Source organism: Hyla sarda, chromosome 8 (genome assembly GCF_029499605.1).
Source record: "Hyla sarda isolate aHylSar1 chromosome 8, aHylSar1.hap1, whole genome shotgun sequence".
NCBI lineage: Eukaryota > Metazoa > Chordata > Amphibia > Anura > Hylidae > Hyla > Hyla sarda.
In genome coordinates, this window is record NC_079196.1 from 225900224 (window position 1) to 225925863 (window position 25640).

A 25640-nucleotide genomic window follows, 5' to 3' on the forward strand; every position below is an offset into this window, starting at 1 on the left:
ATACAAGAATATAACTACTATAATACTGCTCCTATATACAAGAATATAACTACTATAATACTGCCTCCTATATACAAGAATATAACTACTATAATACTGCTCCTATATACAAGAATATAACTACTATAAATACTGCCCCTATATACAATAATATAAACTAATATAATACTGCTCCTATATACAAGAATATAACTACTATAATACTGCTCCTATATACAAGAATATAACTACTATAATACTGCTCCTATATACAAGAATATAACTACTATAATACTGCCCCTATATACAAGAATATAAACTAATATAATACTGCTCCTATATACAAGAATATAACTACTATAATACTGCTCCTATATACAAGAATATAACTACTATAATACTGCTCCTATATACAAGAATATAACTACTATAATACTGCTCCTATATACAAGAATATAACTACTATAATACTGCTCCTATATACAAGAATATAACTACTATAATACTGCCTCCTATATACAAGAATATAACTACTATAATACTGCCTTCTATATACAAGAATATAACTACTATAATACTGCTCCTATATACAAGAATATAACTACTATAATACTGCCTCCTATATACAAGAATATATCTACTATAATACTGCCTCCTATATACAAGAATATAACTACTATAATACTGCCTCCTATATACAAGAATATATCTACTATAATACTGCTCCTATATACAAGAATATAACTACTATAATACTGCTCCTATATACAAGAATATAACTACTATAATACTGCTCCTATATACAAGAATATAACTACTATAATACTGCTCCCTATATACAAGAATATAACTACTATAATACTGCTCCTATATACAAGAATATAACTACTATAATACTGCTCCCTATATACAAGAATATAACTACTATAATACTGCCTCCTATATACAAGAATATAACTACTATAATACTGCCTCCTATATGCAAGAATACAACTACTATAATACTGCTCCTATATACAAGAATATAACTACTATAATACTGCTCCTATATACAAGAATATAACTACTATAATACTGCCTCCTATATACAAGAATATAACTACTATAATACTGCCTTCTATATACAAGAATATAACTACTATAATACTGCTCCTATATACAAGAATATAACTACTATAATACTGCCTCCTATATACAAGAATATATCTACTATAATACTGCCTCCTATATACAAGAATATAACTACTATAATACTGCCTCCTATATACAAGAATATATCTACTATAATACTGCTCCTATATACAAGAATATAACTACTATAATACTGCTCCTATATACAAGAATATAACTACTATAATTGTGGAGGGGAGATAGAGAGATAGGACCGCACCGCGGTCACCCACAATATCCGGGAGTGTGTACACTGTGACAGGGGATGTCGGAGGTATGGAGCGGGGTGGTGCAAAAAAGCAGGAGAGAACGATGTCCAAAATAGCAAATTGAGAAAAAGGTTGCTTCTGCACTCACCCTTCTTGCGCTGTGACACAGCGCAAGAAGGGTGAGTGCAGAAGCAACCTTTTTCTCAATTTGCTATAACTACTATAATACTGCCTCCTATATACAAGAATATAACTACTATAATACTGCTCCTATATACAAGAATATAACTACTATAATACTGCTCCTATATACAAGAATATAACTACTATAATACTGTTCCTATATACAAGAATATAAACTAATATAATACTGTTCCTATATACAAGAATATAACTACTATAATACTGCTCCTATATACAAGAATATAACTACTATAATACTGCTCCTATATACAAGAATATAACTACTATAATACTGCCTCCTATATACAAGAATATAACTACTATAATACTGCTCCTATATACAAGAATATAACTACTATAATACTGTTCCTATATACAAGAATATAAACTAATATAATACTGTTCCTATATACAAGAATATAACTACTATAATACTGCTCCTATATACAAGAATATAACTACTATAATACTGCTCCTATATACAAGAATATAACTACTATAATACTGCCTCCTATATACAAGAATATAACTACTATAATACTGCTCCTATATACAAGAATATAACTACTATAATACTGCCTCCTATATACAAGAATATAACTACTATAATACTGCTCCTATATACAAGAATATAACTACTATAATACTGTTCCTATATACAAGAATATAAACTAATATAATACTGTTCCTATATACAAGAATATAACTACTATAATACTGCTCCTATATACAAGAATATAACTACTATAATACTGCTCCTATATACAAGAATATAACTACTACAGTACTGCTCCTAGGCTTCGTCAGGGGGCATCAATGAAGCCTAGGAGAGTGAAACGTACCTCATGTAAGTATAGAGTTGCCACCTTTCTTGGAAAGAAATACCGCCCATGCTAATTTGCATAATTAATTATATATGCGTGACATCACAGGAAGTGATATAAGAGATACAATACATATGCGGGGGGAATTTTCATTTTTCCTCCTGGCCTTTTAAAATTCATAACTCTTAATTTTCCACCCACAGACCCACATGAGGCTTGTTCTTTGCGGGACTAATTGTACTTTGTAATGACATCACTTAATTTACCACATAATCTACATCATAGTATCCCAAGAATGTACGGCAAAGTATCCTTATCATCCCTATGAGGGGGCTTCAGGGGGCACTGAAATGGCACAGGGTGGATCAGAGGGGGGGGGGATTGAAATGGGGATGGCAGGGGGGGTCAGGGGGGGGGGGAAATCAATTAAAATGGGCATGGCAGTGGGGCTCAGATGGGGGAAATCAATTGAAATGGGTCCACCAGTGGGATCTGTGGGGGTGTTGAAATAGCAAGGGGGGAGGGGTCAGAGGAAGGAGATTGAAATGTGCCATTTCAATTCCCCCTCTGATCCCTCTTGTGCCATTTTAACCCCCCCCCCCCCCCATGATCCCCCTGTGGCATTTAAACTCTCCCCCCCTCCCCCCATGATCCGCCTGCCATAGCCATTCCAATTGATTCTTCCCCTTTGATACCCCACCACACACCCATTCCAACTGATCCCCCCCCTCCTCCCTCTACTCTCCTTTCCTCTGATCCCCTTCCTCTTCTTTCTTCTGCCCCCCCCCCCAGGCTCAGGTAAAGGCAGCTTCTCTCGGCAAAGGTGGAACTGACGAGGGAAGTCCTTCTGCGCGGCTCTTCGGTGCAATGTCAGGGGCGTCCCTCGTCAGTCCCTGCAGCCACCGCCGCAGCTGACTGATTTAAAGTGGCCGTGGCACCGGCAGCCTGTGTAGCAGCTCGGGCTGTGGCCTTAGGCCCCTTTCACACTATAAAGTTGCTCAGTTAAAAGATCTGTCATAAACTCCCGTTACAAAATCCCATTCAAGTCTATGGGATTTTTTGATTATCCGTCATGACCCACAAGAAACGGGTAAATTAACGGCCCTTATTTTTTACATTGCCGTCTATGGTGACGGATGAGCCTTTATGTCATCCATTTGCACCCGGTTTATAATATCCGTTATTACTTCTGAGCTCAGAAGAGGTGACATCAGCAGACTCCTGCAGTGCTTAGGGACTACTACTACTCCCATCATGGAACAGACTTGTTTCCATGATGGGAGTAGTAATTCCCCACCGCAGGAGTCTTCCGGTGGCTGGGGAGGCTAAATTAGTATTTGTACTACTACCCCCATCATGGAACAGACTCTGTTCCATGATGGGGGGGTTGTAGTACAGGGGCTGAGGGATTGATCACATTTGGTCTCAATTTTGAGACCCGATGCGATTAGAAATGATTAAACAGGGGAGCGGGCGGCATTCTCCACTCCCCTTCGATGTACGATGTATTTTACTTTCATTTTTAAATTCCCAGCCGGGAGCCCTGAATGGCTCTTCCACACCGGCCATTCAGGGCTCCCGGCAGGGAATTTAAAAATGAAAGTAAAATACATCGTACATCGAAGGGGAGTGGAGCATGCCGGCAGGGTTTTCAAATTGAAGCACAGCGATGGGGAAAAGATATATAGAATCGCTGGGGGGTATTTGTCTGGCCCCCGCAGCGCTTCTGTAATATCTAACATTTGGCGGGCCCGATGCGCTGCTGATAGAACATTTTTCATTCATAGCACTGCCGTGGGCTTATGATAGCGCTGCGATGGGGAAAATATACATACACATGCGCTGCGGGGGACAATACCTATATAAATGCACTGTGGGGGGGCATATGATTATAGAAGCGCTGTGGGGGCCAGACATGTGGGGAAAAACCGAAATATGTAATTCCGGCATTGTTCACATTTTATTTTTTTTATGACTTTTAGAATTTTTGTGGTGAATGTGGTGATGGTGGGGGTCTGTTTCTTTTTACACTTTTTTTTAATCCCCCTAGGGGACTTGTATGAGCAATTATTTGATTGCTCATACAGGTCAATGTAATACTATAGCAGTGTTTTCCAAACAGTGTGTGTGTGTCTCAGGCTGTTGCACAACTACAACGCCCAGACAGCCGAAGAGATGTTGTTGTTACAGAGAACTGGAGAGAAGGAGATGGAGGTCAAGCACAGCACCCATATTTACAAACAGGACAGGGTTTTCCAAACAGGGTGCCTCCAGCTGTTGCAAAACTACTACTTCCAGCCTGCCTGAACAGCTGAAGGCTTGATTCACACTGTTTGGGAAACACTGACATAACTATAAGATCAAACCACACAGGGTTTGTTTTTAGTCATAACCATGGAGTCACATACACTATTATGGACTAAAGTATGGGACACTACACACTCCCCCTCCGGGAGGTTAAGCCTAGTGCCTATATTTATACATAGGACAGCTTTTTCCAAGCAGTGTTCTTCCAGCTGTTGCAAAGCTACAACTCCCAGCATGCCCGGACAGCCAACGGCTGTCCGGGCATGCTGGGAGTTGTAGTTTTGCAACAGCTGGAGACATACTGTTTGGAAAACACTGTACTATAGTATTTCATTGATACTATAGTACAGTAGTATAAAGATTGATACTCTATTACTTAAGCCTGCTGTAGGATAGGTCACGACTGCCATGGAGGCCTAGTACAGGGCTCAGGATACCATGACAGCGCATCGAATTCACACGATCGCATAAACCACCGTTCAATATACCACCAATGACATGTTTCGAACACTGTTTGAATGCCGCTGTCAGTTTTGACAGCAGCATTTAAACAGTTAATAGTTAAAGTCGATCGGGCCGATGCCCCTCATTAACCCCTGAGATGCTGCTATCATAGTTGATTGTGGTGTCTATATATTGGAAATATTTGTGCTGGTCAGCTCAGGGTACTGATGTTAGGATGGGCAGAGATCTCCTACCTGGCTCCATCCCATCAGTTCGGCGCTTACTCTGTGCAGGAAGCCATGACAGCCTACAGTAATGGAGCGCTGATAAAACTGATCAGTGCTGTCCTATGGCAGCCTATAGTAATGGAGCGCCGAGAACACTGATCAATGCTGTGCTATGGCAGCTTATGGTAATGGAGAGCCGCTAGCACTGATCAATGCTGTGCTATGGCAGCTTATGGTGATGGAGCGCCGATAACACTGATCAATGATGTGCTATGGCAGCTTATGGTAATGGAGCGCCGATAACACTGATCAATGCTGTGCTATGGCAGCCTATAGAAATGGAGCGTCGATAACACTGATCAATGCTGTGCTATGGCAGATTATAAAAATGGAGCATCGATAACACTGATCAATGCTGTGCTATGGCAGCCTATAGTAATGGAGCGCCTATAACACTGATCAATGCTGTGCTATGGCAGCCTATGGTAATGGAGCGCCGATAACACTGATCAATGCTGTGCTATGGCAGCCTATGGTAATGGAGCGCCGATAACACTGATCAATGCTGTGCTATGGCAGCCTATGGTAATGGAGCGACGATAACACTGATCAATGCTGTGCTATGGCAGCTTATGGTAATGGAGTGCTGATAACACTGATCAATGCTGTGCTATGGCAGCTTATGGTAATGGAGAGCCGCTATCACTGATCAATGCTGTGCTATGGCAGCTTATGGTGATGGAGCGCCGATAACACTGATCAATGATGTGCTATGGCAGCTTATGGTAATGGAGCGCCGATAACACTGATCAATGCTGTGCTATGGCAGCCTATAGAAATGGAGCGTCGATAACACTGATCAATGCTGTTCTATGGCAGATTATAGAAATGGAGCATCGATAACACTGATCAATGCTGTGCTATGGCAGCCTATAGTAATGGAGCGCCTATAACACTGATCAATGCTGTGCTATGGCAGCCTATGGTAATGGAGCGCCGATAACACTGATCAATGCTGTGCTATGGCAGCCTATGGTAATGGAGCGCCGATAACACTGATCAATGCTGTGCTATGGCAGCCTATGGTAATGGAGCGACGATAACACTGATCAATGCTGTGCTATGGCAGCTTATGGTAATGGAGCGCTGATATCACTGATCAATGCTGTGCTATGGCAGCTTATGGTAATGGAGCGCCAATAACACTGATCAATGCTGTGCTATGGTAGCTTATGGTAATGGAGCGCTGATAACACTAATCAATGCTGTGCTATGGCAGCCTATAGTAATGGAGTGCCAATAACACTGATCAATGCTGTGCTATGGCAGCCTATAGAAATGGAGCGACGATAACACTGATCAATGCTGTGCTATGGCAGCTTATGGTAATGGAGTGCTGATAACACTGATCAATGCTGTGCTATGGCAGCCTATGGTAATGGAGCGACGATAACACTGATCAATGCTGTGCTATGGCAGCTTATGGTAATGGAGTGCTGATAACACTGATCAATGCTGTGCTATGGCAGCTTATGGTAATGGAGAGCCGCTATCACTGATCAATGCTGTGCTATGGCAGCTTATGGTGATGGAGCGCCGATAACACTGATCAATGATGTGCTATGGCAGCTTATGGTAATGGAGCGCCGATAACACTGATCAATGCTGTGCTATGGCAGCCTATAGAAATGGAGCGTCGATAACACTGATCAATGCTGTTCTATGGCAGATTATAGAAATGGAGCATCGATAACACTGATCAATGCTGTGCTATGGCAGCCTATAGTAATGGAGCGCCTATAACACTGATCAATGCTGTGCTATGGCAGCCTATGGTAATGGAGCGCCGATAACACTGATCAATGCTGTGCTATGGCAGCCTATGGTAATGGAGCGCCGATAACACTGATCAATGCTGTGCTATGGCAGCCTATGGTAATGGAGCGACGATAACACTGATCAATGCTGTGCTATGGCAGCTTATGGTAATGGAGCGCTGATATCACTGATCAATGCTGTGCTATGGCAGCTTATGGTAATGGAGCGCCAATAACACTGATCAATGCTGTGCTATGGTAGCTTATGGTAATGGAGCGCTGATAACACTAATCAATGCTGTGCTATGGCAGCCTATAGTAATGGAGTGCCAATAACACTGATCAATGCTGTGCTATGGCAGCCTATAGAAATGGAGCGTCTATAACACTGATCAATGCTGTGCTATGGCAGCCTATAGAAATGGAGCGCCAGTAACACTGATCAATGCTGTTCTATGGCAGCCTATAGAAATGGAGCCTCGATAATACTGATCAATTCTGTGCTATGGCAGCCTATAGAAATGGAGCCTTGATAACACTGATCAATGCTGTGCTATGGCAGCCAATAGTAATGGAGCACCGATAATGCTTATCAATGCTGTGCTATGGCAGCCTATAGTAATGGAGCACCGATAACACTGATCAATGCTGTGCTACAGCAGCCTATAGTAATGGAGCACCGATAACACTGATCAATGCTGTGCTACAGCAGCCTATAGTAATGGAGCACCGATAACACTGATCAATGCTGTGTTATGGCAGCCTATAGTAATGGAGCACCGATAACACTGATCAATGCTGTGTTATGGCAGCCTATAGTAATGGAGCGCCGATAACACGGATCAATGCTGTGCTATGGAATAGCATTAATCAGTATGCACAATTGAAAGATTCCCTTTTTCCATTTTTTTTAAATTAAATAATGTTAACAAAAAGAAACATAGACATATGTGGTATCGCCGCATGCGTAAATGTCTGAACTAAAATATAATGTTACTGAAACTGCACGGTCAATGGTGTAAACATAAAAAATACCAAAGTCAAGAATTGCGTGTTTTTTGGTCACTTTATATACCATAAAAAAATAATAAAACGCCATCAAAAAGTCCCATCAAGACAAAAATAGTACCAATAAAATCTACAGATCATGGCGCAAAAAATGACCCTCATACATCCCTGTTTAAAAAAAAATAATTTATAGGGGTCAGAAGAGGACAATTTTAAGCATATTTGTTATCATACAAAATGTTATAATTTTTTAAAAGTAGTAAAATAAAACAAACTATATAATTTGGGTATGATTTTGTTTCAGGTGTCATTTTTACCAAGTGCACTGTGTAGAAACGGAAGCCCCCAAAAGCTACAAAATGACATTTTTTTTTTCAATTTTGCCCCACAAATAATTTTCTTTGTTTCACCGTAGATTTGGTGGTAAAATAAGTGAGGTCATTACAAAGTACAATTGGTAACGCAAAACAACAACAGCCCTCATATGGTTATTAGAAGGCGAGGAGGAAAAAACGAAGGACGTCTCTGCTGTAGACACCTGACCTTAGCCATGGTCAATGTCCTGCACCCCAACGGATGGGCTTCACAATACGTCCCTCACCTCAGAATCTGTATGTAGACTCTAGAGTCCAGAACCATGTAGTGATGGGGGATGTAGCACATGGTAACACCTAGACTCTCCTCATAGAAGACAATCTGAGGATTTCATCTCAGCATGGCTTCTAGGAAAGAATCTTCAACCCGTATCAGCCAGTGATAGAGAGGAGGTCGCCGGCAAGGTCATGGAGATGACAACCATGGCGCAAAGAACCTCATAGTTCTCAAGATGGGAAAAACCTGCAGGTAAAATACTTTAATATCAAGGTTATTTATCGTCTCCCTGAACCTCTATGACTAGAACCTACAGAAGAATCTAAGAACATTACAAACTGTACATCAAGAAAAAATAATATTCCACAGAAGGACAAATATCTTCAGTGTATATTTATGTTACCTAGGAGGCAGTATTATAGCAGTTATATTCTTGTATATAGGAGGCAGTATTATAGCAGTTATATTCTTGTATATAGGAGCAGTATTATAGTAGTTATATTCTTGTATAAAGGGGGTAGTATTATAGTAGTTATATTCTTGTATATAGGAGGCAGTATTATAGTAGTTATATTCTTGTATATAGGAGCAGTATTATAGTAGTTATATTCTTGTATATAGGAGCAGTATTATAGTAGTTATATTCTTGTATATAGGAGCAGTATTATAGTAGTTATATTCTTGTATATAGGAACAGTATTATAGTAGTTATATTCTTGTATATAGAAGGCAGTATTATAGTAGTTATATTCTTGTATATAGGAGCAGTTGTTACGCCGAGCGCTCCGGGTCCCCGCTCCTCCCCGGAGCGCTCACGGCGTCTCTCTCCCTGCAGCGCCCCGGTCGGTCCCGCTGACCGGGAGCGCTGCACTGTCATGGCCGTCGGGGATGCGATTCGCACAGCGGGACGCGCCCGCTTGCGAATCGCGTCCCAAGTCACTTACCTGTCCCGGTCCCCGGCTGTCATGCTCTGGCGCGCGCGGCTCCGCTCTCTAGGGCGCGCGCGCGCCAGCTCTCTAGATTTAAAGGGCCAGTGCACCAATGATGGTGCCTGGCCCAATCTTCCCAATTAGCTTGATTAGTTTCCACCTGTGCACTCCCTACTTATACCTCACTTCCCCTGCACTCCCTTGCCGGATCTTGTTGCCCTTGTGCCTAGTGAAAGCGTTCCCTTGTTTGTTCCTAGCCCGTGTTCCAGACCTCCTGCCGTTGCCCCTGACTACGACCCTTGCTGCCTGCCCTGACCTTCTGCTACGTCCGACCTTGCTCTTGCCTTATCCCTTGTACCATGCCTATCTCAGCAGTCAGAGAGGTTGAGCCGTTGCCGGTGGATACGACCTGGTTGCTACCGCCGCTGCAAGACCATCCCGCTTTGCGGCGGGCTCTGGTGAAAACCAGTAGCTACTTAGAACCGGTCCACCGACACGGTCCTCGCCAAACCCTCTCTGACACAGAGGATCCACCTCCAGCCTGCCGATCCGTGACAGCAGTATTATAGTAGTTATATTCTTGTATATAGGGGCAGTATTATAGTAGTTATATTCTTGTATATAGGAGCAGTATTATAGTAGTTATATCCTTGTATATAGGAGCAGTATTATAGTAGTTATATTCTTGTATATAGGAGCAGTATTATAGTAGTTATATTCTTGTATATAGGAGCAGTATTATAGTAGTTATATCCTTGTATATAGGACCAGTATTATAGTAGTTATATTCTTGTATATAGAAGCAGTATTATAGTAGTTATATTCTTGTATATAGGAGCAGTATTATAGTAGTTATATTCTTGTATATAGGAGGCAGTATTATAGTAGTTATATTCTTGTATATAGGAGCAGTATTATAGTAGTTATATTCTTGTATATAGGAGCAGTATTATAGTAGTTATATTCTTGTATATAGGAGCAGTATTATAGTAGTTATATCCTTGTATATAGGACCAGTATTATAGTAGTTATATTCTTGTATATAGAAGCAGTATTATAGTAGTTATATTCTTGTATATAGGAGCAGTATTATAGTAGTTATATTCTTGTATATAGGAGGCAGTATTATAGTAGTTATATTCTTGTATATAGGAGCAGTATTATAGTAGTTATATTCTTGCATATAGGAGGCAGTATTATAGTAGTTATATTCTTGTATATAGGAGGCAGTATTATAGTAGTTATATTCTTGTATATAGGAGGCAGTATTATAGTAGTTATATTCTTGTATATAGGAGGCAGTATTATAGTAGTTATATTCTTGTATATAGGGAGCAGTATTATAGCAGTTATATTCTTGTATATAGGGGCAGTATTATAGTAGTTATATTCTTGTATATAGGAGCCGTATTATAATAGATATATTCTTGTATATAGGTGGCAGTATTATAGTAGTTATATTCTTGTATATAGGAGCAGTATTATAGTAGTTATATTCTTGTATATAGAAGCAGTATTATAGTAGTTATATTCTTGTATATAGGAGCAGTATTATAGTAGTTATATTCTTGCATATAGGAGGCAGTATTATAGTAGTTATATTCTTGCATATAGGAGGCAGTATTATAGTAGTTATGTTCTTGCATATAGGAGGCAGTATTATAGTAGTTATATTCTTGTATATAGGGAGCAGTATTATAGCAGTTATATTATTGTATATAGGGGCAGTATTATAGTAGTTATATTCTTTTATATAGGAGGCAGTATTATAGTAGTTATATTCTTGTATATAGGAGGCAGTATTATAGTAGTTATATTCTTGTATATAGGAGCAGTATTATAGTAGTTATATTCTTGTATATAGGAGCAGTATTATAGTAGTTATATTCTTGTATATAGGAGCAGTATTATAGTAGTTATATTCTTGTATATAGGAGTAGTATTATAGTAGTTATATTCTTGTATATAGGAGCAGTATTATAGTAGTTATATTCTTGTATATAGGAGCAGTATTATAGTAGTTATATTCTTGTATATAGGAGCAGTATTATAGTAGTTATATTCTTGTATATAGGAGCAGTATTATAGTAGTTATATTCTTGTATATAGGAGCAGTATTATAGTAGTTATATTCTTGTATATAGGAGGCAGTATTATAGTAGTTATATTCTTGTATATAGGAGCAGTATTATAGTAGTTATATTCTTGTATATAGGAGCAGTATTATAGTAGTTATATTCTTGTATATAGGAGCAGTATTATAGTAGTTATATTCTTGTATATAGGAACAGTATTATAGTAGTTATATTCTTGTATATAGAAGGCAGTATTATAGTAGTTATATTCTTGTATATAGGAGCAGTATTATAGTAGTTATATTCTTGTATATAGGGGCAGTATTATAGTAGTTATATTCTTGTATATAGGAGCAGTATTATAGTAGTTATATCCTTGTATATAGGAGCAGTATTATAGTAGTTATATTCTTGTATATAGGAGCAGTATTATAGTAGTTATATTCTTGTATATAGGAGCAGTATTATAGTAGTTATATCCTTGTATATAGGACCAGTATTATAGTAGTTATATTCTTGTATATAGAAGCAGTATTATAGTAGTTATATTCTTGTATATAGGAGCAGTATTATAGTAGTTATATTCTTGAATATAGGAGCAGTATTATAGTAGTTATATTCTTGTATATAGGAGGAGTATTATAGTAGTTATATTCTTGTATATAGGTGCAGTATTATAGTAGTCATATTCTTGTATATAGGAGCAGTATTATAGTAGTTATATTCTTGTATATAGGAGCAGTATTATAGTAGTTATATTCTTGTATATAGGAGCAGTATTATAGTAGTTATATCCTTGTATATAGGAGCAGTATTATAGTAGTTATATTCTTGTATATAGGAGGCAGTATTATAGTAGTTATATTCTTGTATATAGGGAGCAGTATTATAGCAGTTATATTCTTGTATATAGGGGCAGTATTATAGTAGTTATATTCTTGTATATAGGAGCAGTATTATAGTAGTTATATTCTTGTATATAGGACCAGTATTATAGTAGTTATATTCTTGTATATAGAAGCAGTATTATAGTAGTTATATTCTTGTATATAAGAGAAGTATTATAGTAGCTATATTCTTGTCTATAGAAGCAGTATTATAGTAGTTATATTCTTGTATATAGGAGCAGTATTATAGTAGTTATATTCTTGTATATAGGAGCAGTATTATAGTAGTTATATTCTTGTATATAGGAGGCAGTATTATAGTAGTTATATTCTTGTATATAGGAGGCAGTAATATAGTAGTTATATTCTTGTATATAGGAGCAGTATTATAGTAGTTATATTCTTGTATATAGGAGCAGTATTATAGTAGTTATATTCTTGTATATAGGAGGCAGTATTATAGTAGTTATATTCTTGTATATAGGAGGAGTATTATAGTAGTTATATTCTTGTATATAGGTGCAGTATTATAGTAGTTATATTCTTGTATATAGGAGCAGTATTATAGTAGTTATATTCTTCTATATAGGAGCAGTATTATAGTAGTTATATTCTTGTATATAGGAGCAGTATTATAGTAGTTATATTCTTGTATATAGGAGCAGTATTATAGTAGTTATATTCTTGTATATAGGAGCAGTATTATAGTAGTTATATCCTTGTACATAGGAGCAGTATTATAGTAGTTATATTCTTGTATATAGGAGGCAGTATTATAGTAGTTATATTCTTGTATATAGGGAGCAGTATTATAGCAGTTATATTCTTGTATGTAGGGAGCAGTATTATAGCAGTTATATTCTTGTATATAGGGGCAGTATTATAGTAGTTATATTCTTGTATATAGGAGCCGTATTATAATAGATATATTCTTGTATATAGGTGGCAGTATTATAGTAGTTATGTTCTTGTATATAGGAGCAGTATTATAGTAGTTATATTCTTGTATATAGAAGCAGTATTATAGTAGTTATATTCTTGTATATAGGAGCAGTATTATAGTAGTTATATTCTTGCATATAGGAGGCAGTATTATAGTAGTTATATTCTTGCATATAGGAGGCAGTATTATAGTAGTTATGTTCTTGCATATAGGAGGCAGTATTATAGTAGTTATATTCTTGTATATAGGGAGCAGTATTATAGCAGTTATATTATTGTATATAGGGGCAGTATTATAGTAGTTATATTCTTTTATATAGGAGGCAGTATTATAGTAGTTATATTCTTGTATATAGGAGGCAGTATTATAGTGGTTATATTCTTGTATATAGGAGGCAGTATTATAGTAGTTATATTCTTGTATATAGGAGCAGTATTATAGTAGTTATATTCTTGTATATAGGAGGCAGTATTATAGTAGTTATATTCTTGAATATAGGAGCAGTATTATTGTAGTTATATTCTTGTATAAAGGGAGCAGTATTATAGTAGATATATATTTGTATATAGGGAGCAGTATTATAGTAGTTATATTCTTGTATATAGGAGCAGTATTATAATAGTTATATTCTTGTATATAAGAGAAGTATTATAGTAGTTATATTCTTGTCTATAGGAGCAGTATTATAGTAGTTATATTCTTGTATATAGGAGCAGTATTATAGTAGTTATATTCTTGTATATAGGAGGCAGTATTATAGTAGTTATATTCTTGTATATAGGAGGCAGTATTATAGTAGTTATATTCTTGTACATAGGAGCAGTATTATAGTAGTTATATTCTTGTGTATATAGGAGGCAGTATTATAGTAGTTATATTCTTGTATATAGGGGGCAGTATTATAGTAGTTATATTCTTGTATATAGGGAGCAGTTTTATAGTAGTTATATTGTATATAGGAGCAGTATTATAGTAGTTATATTCTTGTATATAGGAGCAGTATTATAGCAGTTATATTTTTGTATATAGGGGCAGTATTATAGTAGTTATATTCTTGTATATAGGAGGCAGTATTATAGTAGTTATATTCTTGTATATAGGAGGCAGTATTATAGTAGTTATATTCTTGTATATAGAAGACAGTATTATAGTAGCTATATTCTTGTATATAGGGAGCAGTATTATATTAGTTATATTCTTGTATATAGGAGGCAGTATTATATTAGTTATATTCTTGTATATAGGAGGCAGTATTATAGTAGATATATTCTTGTATATAAAAGACAGTATTATAGTAGCTATATTCTTGTATATAGGGAGCAGTATTATAGTAGTTATATTCTTGTATATAGGGAGCAGTATTATAGTAGTTATATTCTTGTAAATAGGAGCAGTATTATAGTAGTTATATTCTTGTATATAGGGGCAGTATTATAGTAGTTATATTCTTGTATATAGGAGCAGTATTATAGTAGTTATATTCTTGTATATATGTGGCAGTATTATAGTAGTTATATTCTTGTATATAGGAGCAGTATTATAGTAGTTATATTCTTGTATATAGGAGCAGTATTATAGTAGTTATATTCTTGTATATAGGAGCAGTATTATAGTAGTTATATTCTTGTATATATGTGGCAGTATTATAGCAGTTATATTCTTGTACATAGGAGGCAGTATTATAATAGTGATATTCTTGTACATAGGGGGGCAGTATTATAGCTGTTATATTCTTGTACATAGGGGGCAGTATTATAGCAGTTATATTCTTGTGTATAGGAGCAGTATTATAGCAGTTATATTCTTGTACATAGGGGGCAGTAGGATAGTGAATTCCTCAATGGCCAAGAATAGAACTACTATAAATACCTTGTGTCCGGTCCACCTGCTCTTTTACCTCACAGGATCCAGATTCCCCATCATGCTCTTCTGCTCTACGATGTGGAGTATCTCTTCAGCTTTGCCATGACAGTCCCCACATTCACTGACATAAAGCTCTTTCCATATCAGCAGAGACAACCTTACTAACAAGCATTTAACTAAAATACTTCTATCCACCAGCAGAGGGCAGTTTAGTTCTTCATCTCACTGTACTGATAATGAAGGAATATGTGTTCATTTATCATGATAATTTGTTTTCCTTTAGTCCTACAGCAGCACACGTGGTGTAATCTGCCCCTGTTGAGTTCGTAGTACAGATGGAATTGTTTTATGATAAAAATAATTCAATAAATGATAAAAATGAATTCAATGAACAAATAAACCATTTCATATAGAGGGGACTTCCCTGACACAGGGTGTGTAGTAACATGAAGAACAAAATATGCAAAGGAATTACAATCCGGCCATGTTCACATGGCGGAATGTCTGTGCGGAATTCTGTGAAAGAACTCCGCCAGAAATTCTTTTGAAATCTACTTCAATAGGAAGTAGATTTCAGGTAGGGATACAACCTGGTTCAGGTTTCTGTATGATGGTACCTTAGGTACGAAGGTAGGTAGAAATCTAAGGAGAACATTATCCGGCAAAAAAAGAAGTGTAGGGTCCGTAGGCTGAGAGAGCCTGAAACTCTCCAATTATCTTGGCTGACGTGATTACCGGCAGGAAGGTCCACTTCAGAGACAGAAATCTGAGGGCTACTTCTTCCAAAGGCTCAAAGGGGGATCAGTTAACCCCCTGACCATCACGGACAAATCCCATTGAGGGGTAGGAGCTGAAATAGTACACAAAGAAAAGTATAGGAGAGGCTCTTGTCTGCTACAAATCAATAAAGTCTGAGCCAAACTGACACCTACTGTATATCCTAGGTGACCAACTAAGTAAACCAGAAATAGAAAAATAATTGGCGCTCAAGGTCACGGATATCAGAACGTACACGTATATACAATTGTTAAGTGATGGTCAGTACCTGGTTTCCTCTATACATGATGCTGCCCCCACCATGATCACTGTAGGGATGGTATTGGGCAGGTGATGGGCAGTGCCTGGTTTCCTCTATACATGATGCTGCCCCCACCATGATCACTGTAGGAATGGTATTGGGCAGGTGATGGGCAGTACCTGGTTTCCTCTATACATGATGCTGCCCCCACCATGATCACTGTAGGGTTGGTATTGGGCAGGTGATGGACAGTGCCTGGTTTCCTCTATACATGATGCTGCCCCCACCATGATCACTGTAGGGATGGTATTGGGCAGGTGATGGGCAGTGCCTGGTTTCCTCCAGACATGATGCTGCCCCCACCATGATCACTGTAGGGATGGTATTAGGCAGGTGATGGGCAGTACCTGGTTTCCTCCAGACATGATGCTGCCCCCACCATGATCACTGTAGGGATGGTATTGGTAGGTAATGGGCAGTGCCTGGTTTCCTCCAGACATGATACTGCCCCCACCATGATCACTGTAGGGATGGTATTGGGCAGGTGATGGGCAGTATCTGGTTTCCTCCAGACATGATGCTGCCCCCACCATGATCACTGTAGGGATGGTATTGGGCAGGTGATGGGCAGTACCTGGTTTCCCCCAGACATGATGCTGCCCCCACCATGATCACTGTAGGGATGGTATTGGGCAGGTGATGGGCAGTGCCTGGTTTCCCCCAGACATGATGCTGCCCCCACCATGATCACTGTAGGGATGGTATTGTTCAGGTGATGGGCAGCACCTGGTTTCCCCCAGACATGATGCTGCCCCCACCATGATCACTGTAGGGATGGTATTGGGCAGGTGATGGGCAGTGCCTGGTTTCCCCCAGACATGATGCTGCCCCCACCATGATCACTGTAGGGATGGTATTGGGCAGGTGATGGGCAGTACCTGGTTTCCCCCAGACATGATGCTGCCCCCACCATGATCACTGTAGGGATGGTATTGGGCAGGTGATGGGCAGTGCCTGGTTTCCTCCAGACATGATGCTGCCCCCACCATGATCACTGTAGGGATGGTATTAGGCAGGTGATGGGTAGTACCTGGTTTCCCCCAGACATGATGCTGCCCCCACCATGATCACTGTAGGGATGGTATTGGGCAGGTGATGGGCAGTGCCTGGTTTCCTCCAGACATGATGCTGCCCCCACCATGATCACTGTAGGGATGGTATTGGGCAGGTGATGGGCAGTACCTGGTTTCCTCCAGACATGATGCTGCCCCCACCATGATCACTGTAGGGATGGTATTGGGCAGGTGATGGGCAGTACCTGGTTTCCTCCAGACATGACACTTAGAAAGTTCAATCTTGGGTTCATCAGACCAGAGAATCTGGTTCTTCTAAGTCTGAGAATTCTTTTCAGACATTATTGTTTTGTACTCCAGGCATCTTTCATGTATTTCTGAGGAGAGACTTATTTCTGCCATAATCTCTAGGAAGAGTCCTGGTTGTTCCTTCTCCCATGTAAGGATTATGGAGGCCACTGAGCTCTTGGGAACTTTTCGTGCAGCAGAAATGTTTTGTCCCCTTCTCCAGATCTGCTCCTCCGCACAATGCTGTCTATGAGCTCTACAGGCATTTCTTTCTCCTCATGGCTGGGTTTTTGTTCTGATATACATTGTCAGCTGTGAGACCTCACATATAATAGAGTTGTGTCTTTCCAAATAGCAAAGTTTTTGTGTGTTTCATAGATATGGAAACTATACACTGTGTTGTGATGGTTCTGAACAACTTTTTGGAGGACTAGAAAGTATACATACCCCTGTGAATAGTATTGATTGTTACAAGGCACAATGAATAATACTGGAGCAACAGGTCAGACTGGTTTGAATAGTTATGATCTATTGTCCTTTATTTGTGTAGTCTGACCTCATTTTTTTAAAATATTTTTATGTCTTAATATTTTTACGTTTGTAGCCGACCTTGTGATTTCAATCAGCATATTATCCGGTGGTGCTGGAGATATATACGTGTCACATGATCACCCGTCAGACCTTGACAACCGTCCTTGTATACAAAACAGGCCCAAGCTGCACAAACTGTTGGGTCAGCTCTATGAAGTATTGTACTGAATACAGGATATTGTTATGGATCTTCTTTATATGGTTGTACATCACAAACTATATATAATACCAGCTGAGTACCCGGCGCTGCCCGGTTTTTCCTTCCTAATCCTTGTTATGGGGGAAAATCAAGAGGAAGCTTTTGACTTCATATCCCGACCTGTAATATGTGACCAGGTATCGAAATATCTCCAGTCGTACGGAAGTTATGTGGGAACATACATTTCCCATTGATTAGGATGGGACTTTTAACAAAAACCCCGACCCTCACAAATGGGGGAAGTTAAGAGTTAGATTAAAGAAGTACTCCTGCTCTGTCCTGCAAAAAAAAATAAAAAATTTTAGTGAACCATTCCTGGTTTCCCGCGGAGCGCCACTACAGCTGATCGGTCCTCCGGTCCATCCTCTTCATACTTCAGTGTGTAACGAAGTGTCACATGGCGCTCAGCCTATCGCTGGCAGCCGCGATTTTCTGCCTCAGCCGGCGATAGGCTGAGCGCCATGTGATGCTTCGCTACACACGGAACTGCACTCCCTATTCTGCTGGTGAGGTCACTGTGTACATACATTACTTATCCTGTACTGATCCTGAGTTATATCCTGTATTATACTCCAGAGCTGTACTCACTATTCTGCTGGTGAGATCACTGTGTACATACATTACATTACTTATCCTGTACTGATCCTGAGTTATATCCTATATTATACTCCAGAGCTGCACTCACTATTCTGCTGGTGAGGTCACTGTGTACATACATTACATTACTTATCCTGTACTGATCCAGAGTTATATCCAGTATTATACTCCAGAGCTGTACTCACTATTCTGCTGGTGAGGTCACTGTACATACATTACATTACTTATCCTGTACTGATCCTGAGTTATATCCTATATTATACTCCAGGGCTGTACTCACTATTCTCCTGGTGAGGTCACTGTGTACATACATTACTGATCCAGAGTTATATCCTATATTATACTTCAGGGCTGTATTCATTCTGCAGTAACCATAGGGGGGCTTACGGTCTGGTTACTGGGGCTACAGAGATTTAATTTAATTAAATGAGGCCGGATTATCGTCAGATAATCCTCAGAACATTCACTGCGGAAATATCTGGAGTAACCTGCACTTATTACAAGGATAGAATATCGGGGTTTACACAGTTAATCCCCTGAATACTATTCCTCCTGTGGTTAGGTACAGCCTTTTTTACTCCCAGCTTTCTGCAGATCCTGAATGACACCTACATCTATACTGTCACAGGGTAACAGTCCCCTCTGTGTCTTTACTGTACATTTGTAATCCTACACATGAACCAGCAGGCTCAGGCTGAGCAGAAGAGCTCCAGCTCACTTAGTGGTGATTCAAGGTAGTGCGGAGGAAGAGGTGCTGATAGTGGAACATTATCTACACCAGATCACATGATCTCAGACAGATGTATGGAGATGTATTGGTGCTGCAGTGCGCCAAACCGGAGCGACAACCACCACCTGTCACTACAACTCGGAGCAGCTGAGACATCACCTCCCCCACCATGAATCGTAGTACAAGAAGAATGTGCTGAGACTACACCCTTACAGCTTCACCCCACAACATGGCAGCCCTCTAAGCCAGGGTTTTCCCAAACAGTGCCTCCAGCTGTTGCAAATCTTCAACTCCCAGCATGCCCGGACAGCCAACAGCTGTCTGGGCATGCTGGGAGTTGTGGTTTTTCGACAGCTGGAGGCACTGTTTGAAAACACTCATCCAACAACTCATACTATACATCCTGGACTCAAACAGTAGTCCTGGTGAATCACATTCTAGGAGGCATTTGTACACCAGAAATAGCAGAATAGTGAGTGCAGCTCAAGTATAATACAGGATATAATTCAGGATCAGTACAGGATAAGTAATGTAATGTATGTACACAGTGACCTGACCAGCAGAATAGTGAGTACAGCTCTGGAGTATAATACAGGATATAATTCAGGATCAGTACAGGATAAGTAATGTATGTACACAGTGACCTCACCAGCAGAATAGTGAGTACAGCTCTGGAGTATAATACAGGATATAACTCAGGATCAGTACAGGATAAGTAATGTAATGTATATACACAGTGACCTCACCAGCAGAATAGTGAGTACAGCTCTGGGGTATAATACAGGATATAACTCAGGATCAGTACAGGATAAGTAATGTAATGTATGTACACAGTGACCTCACCAGCAGAATAGTGAGTACAGCTCTGGGGTATAATACAGGATATAATTCAGGATCAGTACAGGATAAGTAATGTAATGTATGTACACAGTGACCTCACCAGCAGAATAGTGAGTACAGCTCTGGAGTATAATACAGGATATAACTCAGGATCAGTACAGGATAAGTAATGTATGTACACAGTGACCTCACCAGCAGAATAGTGAGTACAGCTCTGGAGTATAATACAGGATATAACTCAGGATCAGTACAGGATAAGTAATGTATGTACACAGTGACCTCACCAGCAGAATAGTGAGTACAGCTCTCGAGTATAATACAGGATATAACTCAGGATCAGTATAGGATAAGTAATGTAATGTATGTACACAGTGATCTCACCAGCAGAATAGTGAGTGCAGCTCTGGAGTATAATACAGGATATAACTCAGGGTCAGGATCTGAAGTGCAGGAGCTCTGATGACCGGGGATGTCCCCGCGAGGAGTGTGGAGGCATGCTGGAAAGCATGGAGCATTTTCTGCTTCATTGTCCCTTTAACACAGAGGTTTACACCAGGGTGGGCGCTTCCATTGGTTGGCCTCGGCTGGCCAGTCTCTCCTATGCGGAATGGGCCTATGGGGCATTCAGAAACCTTGGAGGCTGGGACCGGTGCACTTTATTCCTAGTCAGCTCAGTGGTTAGGTACTACACGTGGAACGCACGGTGTTTAGTGTCGACGCAGCGTAAAATCCTCCCTGTGGATGTGGTGGTTAGGAACATTCTCGGTGACCTGGTGAAGGTGCGTTCTCTGGAGTACGAGAGGCTGGGTGCTGGCAGGGCCTCTCGTCTGTGGAGGGGCTCTGCCTTTAAAGTGCCTTAGCCTGTTGTCCCCCCCTGGTGGTGGGCTGATGCAGGCACATTAGTCTTTTTTTGAGCAGTTGGTTTATGGTAATATAGGGCTTGCAGGCGCTGAACTTGAGCTTTAGGGGTTTGTTGTTTGGCTTATAGTCTTATATGTATTTGTTATTGTATTTATTGTTGTAGTCTATTTGTATAGTTATGTATTGTATATATTGTTAGTCTGTGTATATTTTATGTAATGTATATATTGTATATATTGTGTGATGCCACCTGGGGTTTGGGTTTAGTTTAGGTTGGGTGGTGGGTTAAAAAGGGGGAGGGGGGTTTGTATGGGACTTTTATATATACAGAAAATCCTGGACTGGTTCATGGACGTCTGGTAACATGTACTGGGGGCATGGGATGCGGGACCAGCTCAGGGCCAAAAAAAAAAAAAAAGTGGTGTTATTTTGTTTGTGTTGGTTTTTATTATTTTGTATATATTATTGTTGTTGTTATTCTTTTTGGTATATTACTGGTATTGGGTTTTTGGTATTGCAACTGGGCCAGGAAATTCACATTTAGTATTAGTGTATATTAGTGTATATAGTTTATTAGTATGGTATGGGTATAATGGGTATTATAGGAATATGTCTTTTGTAAATATTGTATATATTTGTTTGTGTGCAGGAATGAGTGTGGGGTGGACCGGTGTTGTATTTTATGCTATTGTGTTGGTTTTGTGATTATATTGATATGTTCTGTCGGATATGATATGTTTAGTAATTTTTTTATTGTTATGTTTGACATTTTAATAAAAGATCTACAGGATATAACTCAGGATCAGTACAGGTTAAGTAATGTAATGTATGTGCACAGTGATCTCACCAGCAGAATAGTGAGTGCAGCTCTGGGGTATAATACAGGATATAACTCAGGATCAGTACAGGATAAGTAATGTAATGTATATACACAGTGACCTCACCAGCAGAATAGTGAGTACAGCTCTGGAGTATAATACAGGATATAACTCAGGATCAGTACAGGATAAGTAATGTAATGTATGTACAGTGACCTCACCAGCAGAATAGTGAGTGCAGCTCTGGGGTATAATACAGGATATAACTCAGGATCAGTACAGGATAAGTAATGTAATGTATATACACAGTGACCTCACCAGCAGAATAGTGAGTACAGCTCTGGAGTATAATACAGGATATAACTCAGGATCAGTACAGGATAAGTAATGTAATGTATGTACACAGTGACCTCACCAGCAGAATAGGGAGTGCAGCTCTGGAGTATAATACAGGATATAACTCAGGATCAGTACAGGATAAGTAATAATGACAACTAGAGACCACATTGCTTAAAGTGGTATTCCAGGAAAAAAATAATTTGGATCAACTGGCTCCAGAAACAGATTTGTAAATTCCTTTGATTAAATCGTAATCCTTCCTAAAGTTATCAGCTGCTGAAGTCTAGTTCTTTTCTGTCTTACTGCTCTTTGATGACACCTGTCTCAGGAGCTGTCCAGAGTAGGAGTGAACCCCCATAGCAAATGCCAAGGGGATTTGCTCCTACTCTGGACAGCTCCCGAGACAGGTGTCATCAGAGAGCAGTTAGAATAGAACTGCTCAACTTCAGCAGCTGATAAGTACTGGGAGGATTAAGATTTATTTAATAGAAGTAATTTAACTTTTTGGACCCAGTTTATATACAAAAATTTGTAAAGTTTTTCCTGGATAACCCCTTTAATAGTCTACATCATCGCTTCTCAACCAGGGTGCCTCCAGCTGTTGCAGAGGCTGTCCGGAGATGCTGGGAGTTGTAGTTTTGGAGGTAGCCTTGTTGAGATCTGTTGTACATGACTATGGTCCTACCCATTATTCCTACTCTCGCTCCACCCACCAGGACCCCAGAAACCACAAGCAGATCACATTGTGCAAACCAGGTTGTAGGTTTTTATTATTATGTTGCATTGGTCCCGGCCGTAGCAGATCACAGGATCGCGGCCTCTGGGTGTAATACTTAAAGTAACGGAACAATCCAGTTGTAATGGCGGTGATGGTCAGACGGGGGCGCTCAGTTCTCGTACACCCACTTGTAGGCACAGCTTGTGTAGTCGGTCAGCTCCTCAGGCTTGAACCACAAGGCGATCTCCTTCTTGGCACTCTCCACAGAGTCACTGCCATGGATGATGTTCCTGCGGGGAGGAGGAGAAGAAGAGAAGTACTACATATACCAGGACAACTAAACAAGCCATACCAGTGTTTCCCAACCAGGGTGCCTCCAGCTGTTGCAAAACTATTAACTTCCAATAAGCTGGGACTTTTAGTTTTGCAACAGCTGGAGGCACCCCAGTTGGGAAACACTGCTGCATTATTCAGTCTGCAGAATTGTGATGGCAGCTCTGGTTGTATTACACAAGACAAGGACAAGTTTAACCCCATGCGGGCCAGAGAAGAGTATTACTGTAATCGTATCGGGGGGGTGGATCAGCAGCTGTCTGGCGGGATTGACACATGACAGGTTAATCTGGAGGCAGAGGAGAAATCACATTGCGCTGGATTATCAGTCAGCCGCTCCGGCATATCCTCGACCTCTGACCTGGAGGATTAGGCTGACCCCAGGAGAACCAAGATTCTCCGCAATATCAAGTAGTCAATCCAGACCTCAAGGTGACCCTTGAATTGATTTGACTACTGCAGCCTGTTCCTTTATGGCACTACAACCCCCATCATACCTTGGTGTGCGCCCCACCTAGCTTTTGCAGTAGTACTAACACCCATCATGGTTGGGGAAACTACTGTGGAGGTTGCAACCTTTGTATGATAGGAGTTATATAGTTTTGCAACAGTAGGGGAGCCACAGTTTGAACAATGCTCTAACCCAGTGTTTTCCCCAAGCAGGGTGCCTCCAGCTGTTGCAAAACTACAACTTCCAGCATGCCCGGACAGCCGAAGGCTGTCCGGGCATGCTGGGAGTTGTAGTTTTGCAACAGCTGCAGGCACCGTGCTTGGGGAAACCACTACCCTAACCTGTTGGTCCAGGCAATACATTATTTTATCAGAAGTGACGTTTCCTACCAATGCATCAAGTTCTCCCTACACCCCCCCCCCCCCAATCTCTTTAGGGTACATTCACACGTACAGCATTTGTGGCAGATTTAATGCTGCATACAAATATGCAGCAAAAACTCTACATGTGAATGTTCCACCATGGTGGAGTGTGACTAATGCCCACACATTTAGGGTGTACCTGTCACTTTAAAATGTCATCCGCAGCGAACAAAACTTGCCCCCCCTAGCTACATGATAGGAGATAAGTTTCTCATCGCGGGGGTCCGACTGCTGGGACTCCCCCAGTGATCTCCTGAACTGGACCCCTGCATTGCCACGCTGCGTGCCGGCAGTCGAGCTCACTGAGGTAGACTGTACGCCCCCTCCACATACAGCTCTATGGGAGAGATGAATACATAGAGATACATGGAGGAGTGTCGGCCGCAAAGTCATGCTGCGGCCGGACGCCGACGCCTTAACACCCCCCCCCCCCCCCCCCCCCGAGATCAGACACTTCTCCCCTATTCTGTGGACAGGGGATAAGCTGTTTGCTGCAGATGGCCTTTAACACAGACCCCGGCTATCAGAACTTTTGAGGCTTCTCTAGAAGAGGGTTCGGACCGATTGCTAGAAGGAGCCAGGAGAGGCGCACATGACTGAGCATGCCACCGAGAGCCCCATAGACTTAACATTTTAAGTTGTCGCACTTAAGTCATTCTAGTGCTTGTTCAGCCCCTAAACGGATCTTTTGAACACCTCTCTACATAATGTCAAACGCAGTGTTGCTCAACCAGGGTTCCTCCAGCTGTTGCCTAACTGCAACTCCCAGCATGCCTGGACATGCTGGGAGACGTACTTTTGCAACATCTGGAGGAACCCTGGTTGGAAAGCACTGGTCAAAAGCACCTGTGCCCATTTAAAGGCCCCATATACATGAGAAGTCAGGAGGCAAGTGCCCGTACCATA

The 25640-nt window shown here is 40.2% G+C and overlaps 2 protein-coding genes across 3 annotated transcripts in view; one reads left to right on the top strand and one right to left on the bottom strand.

The window, feature by feature from the left end:
• The window catches only part of SEZ6L2 (seizure related 6 homolog like 2), a 199031-nt gene that overhangs the window by 22006 nt on the left and 151385 nt on the right, over positions 1–25640 (top strand). The window lies entirely within an intron of this gene.
• Positions 23552–25640, bottom strand: part of LOC130284605 (nucleoside diphosphate kinase A1) — a 5349-nt gene continuing 3260 nt past the window's right edge. Inside the window, exon 5 of the mRNA XM_056535094.1 lies at positions 23552–23818. Coding sequence (XP_056391069.1) covers positions 23698–23818 — 121 coding nt within the window. The 3' untranslated portion in view covers positions 23552–23697. The remainder of the gene's footprint in view (positions 23819–25640) is intronic.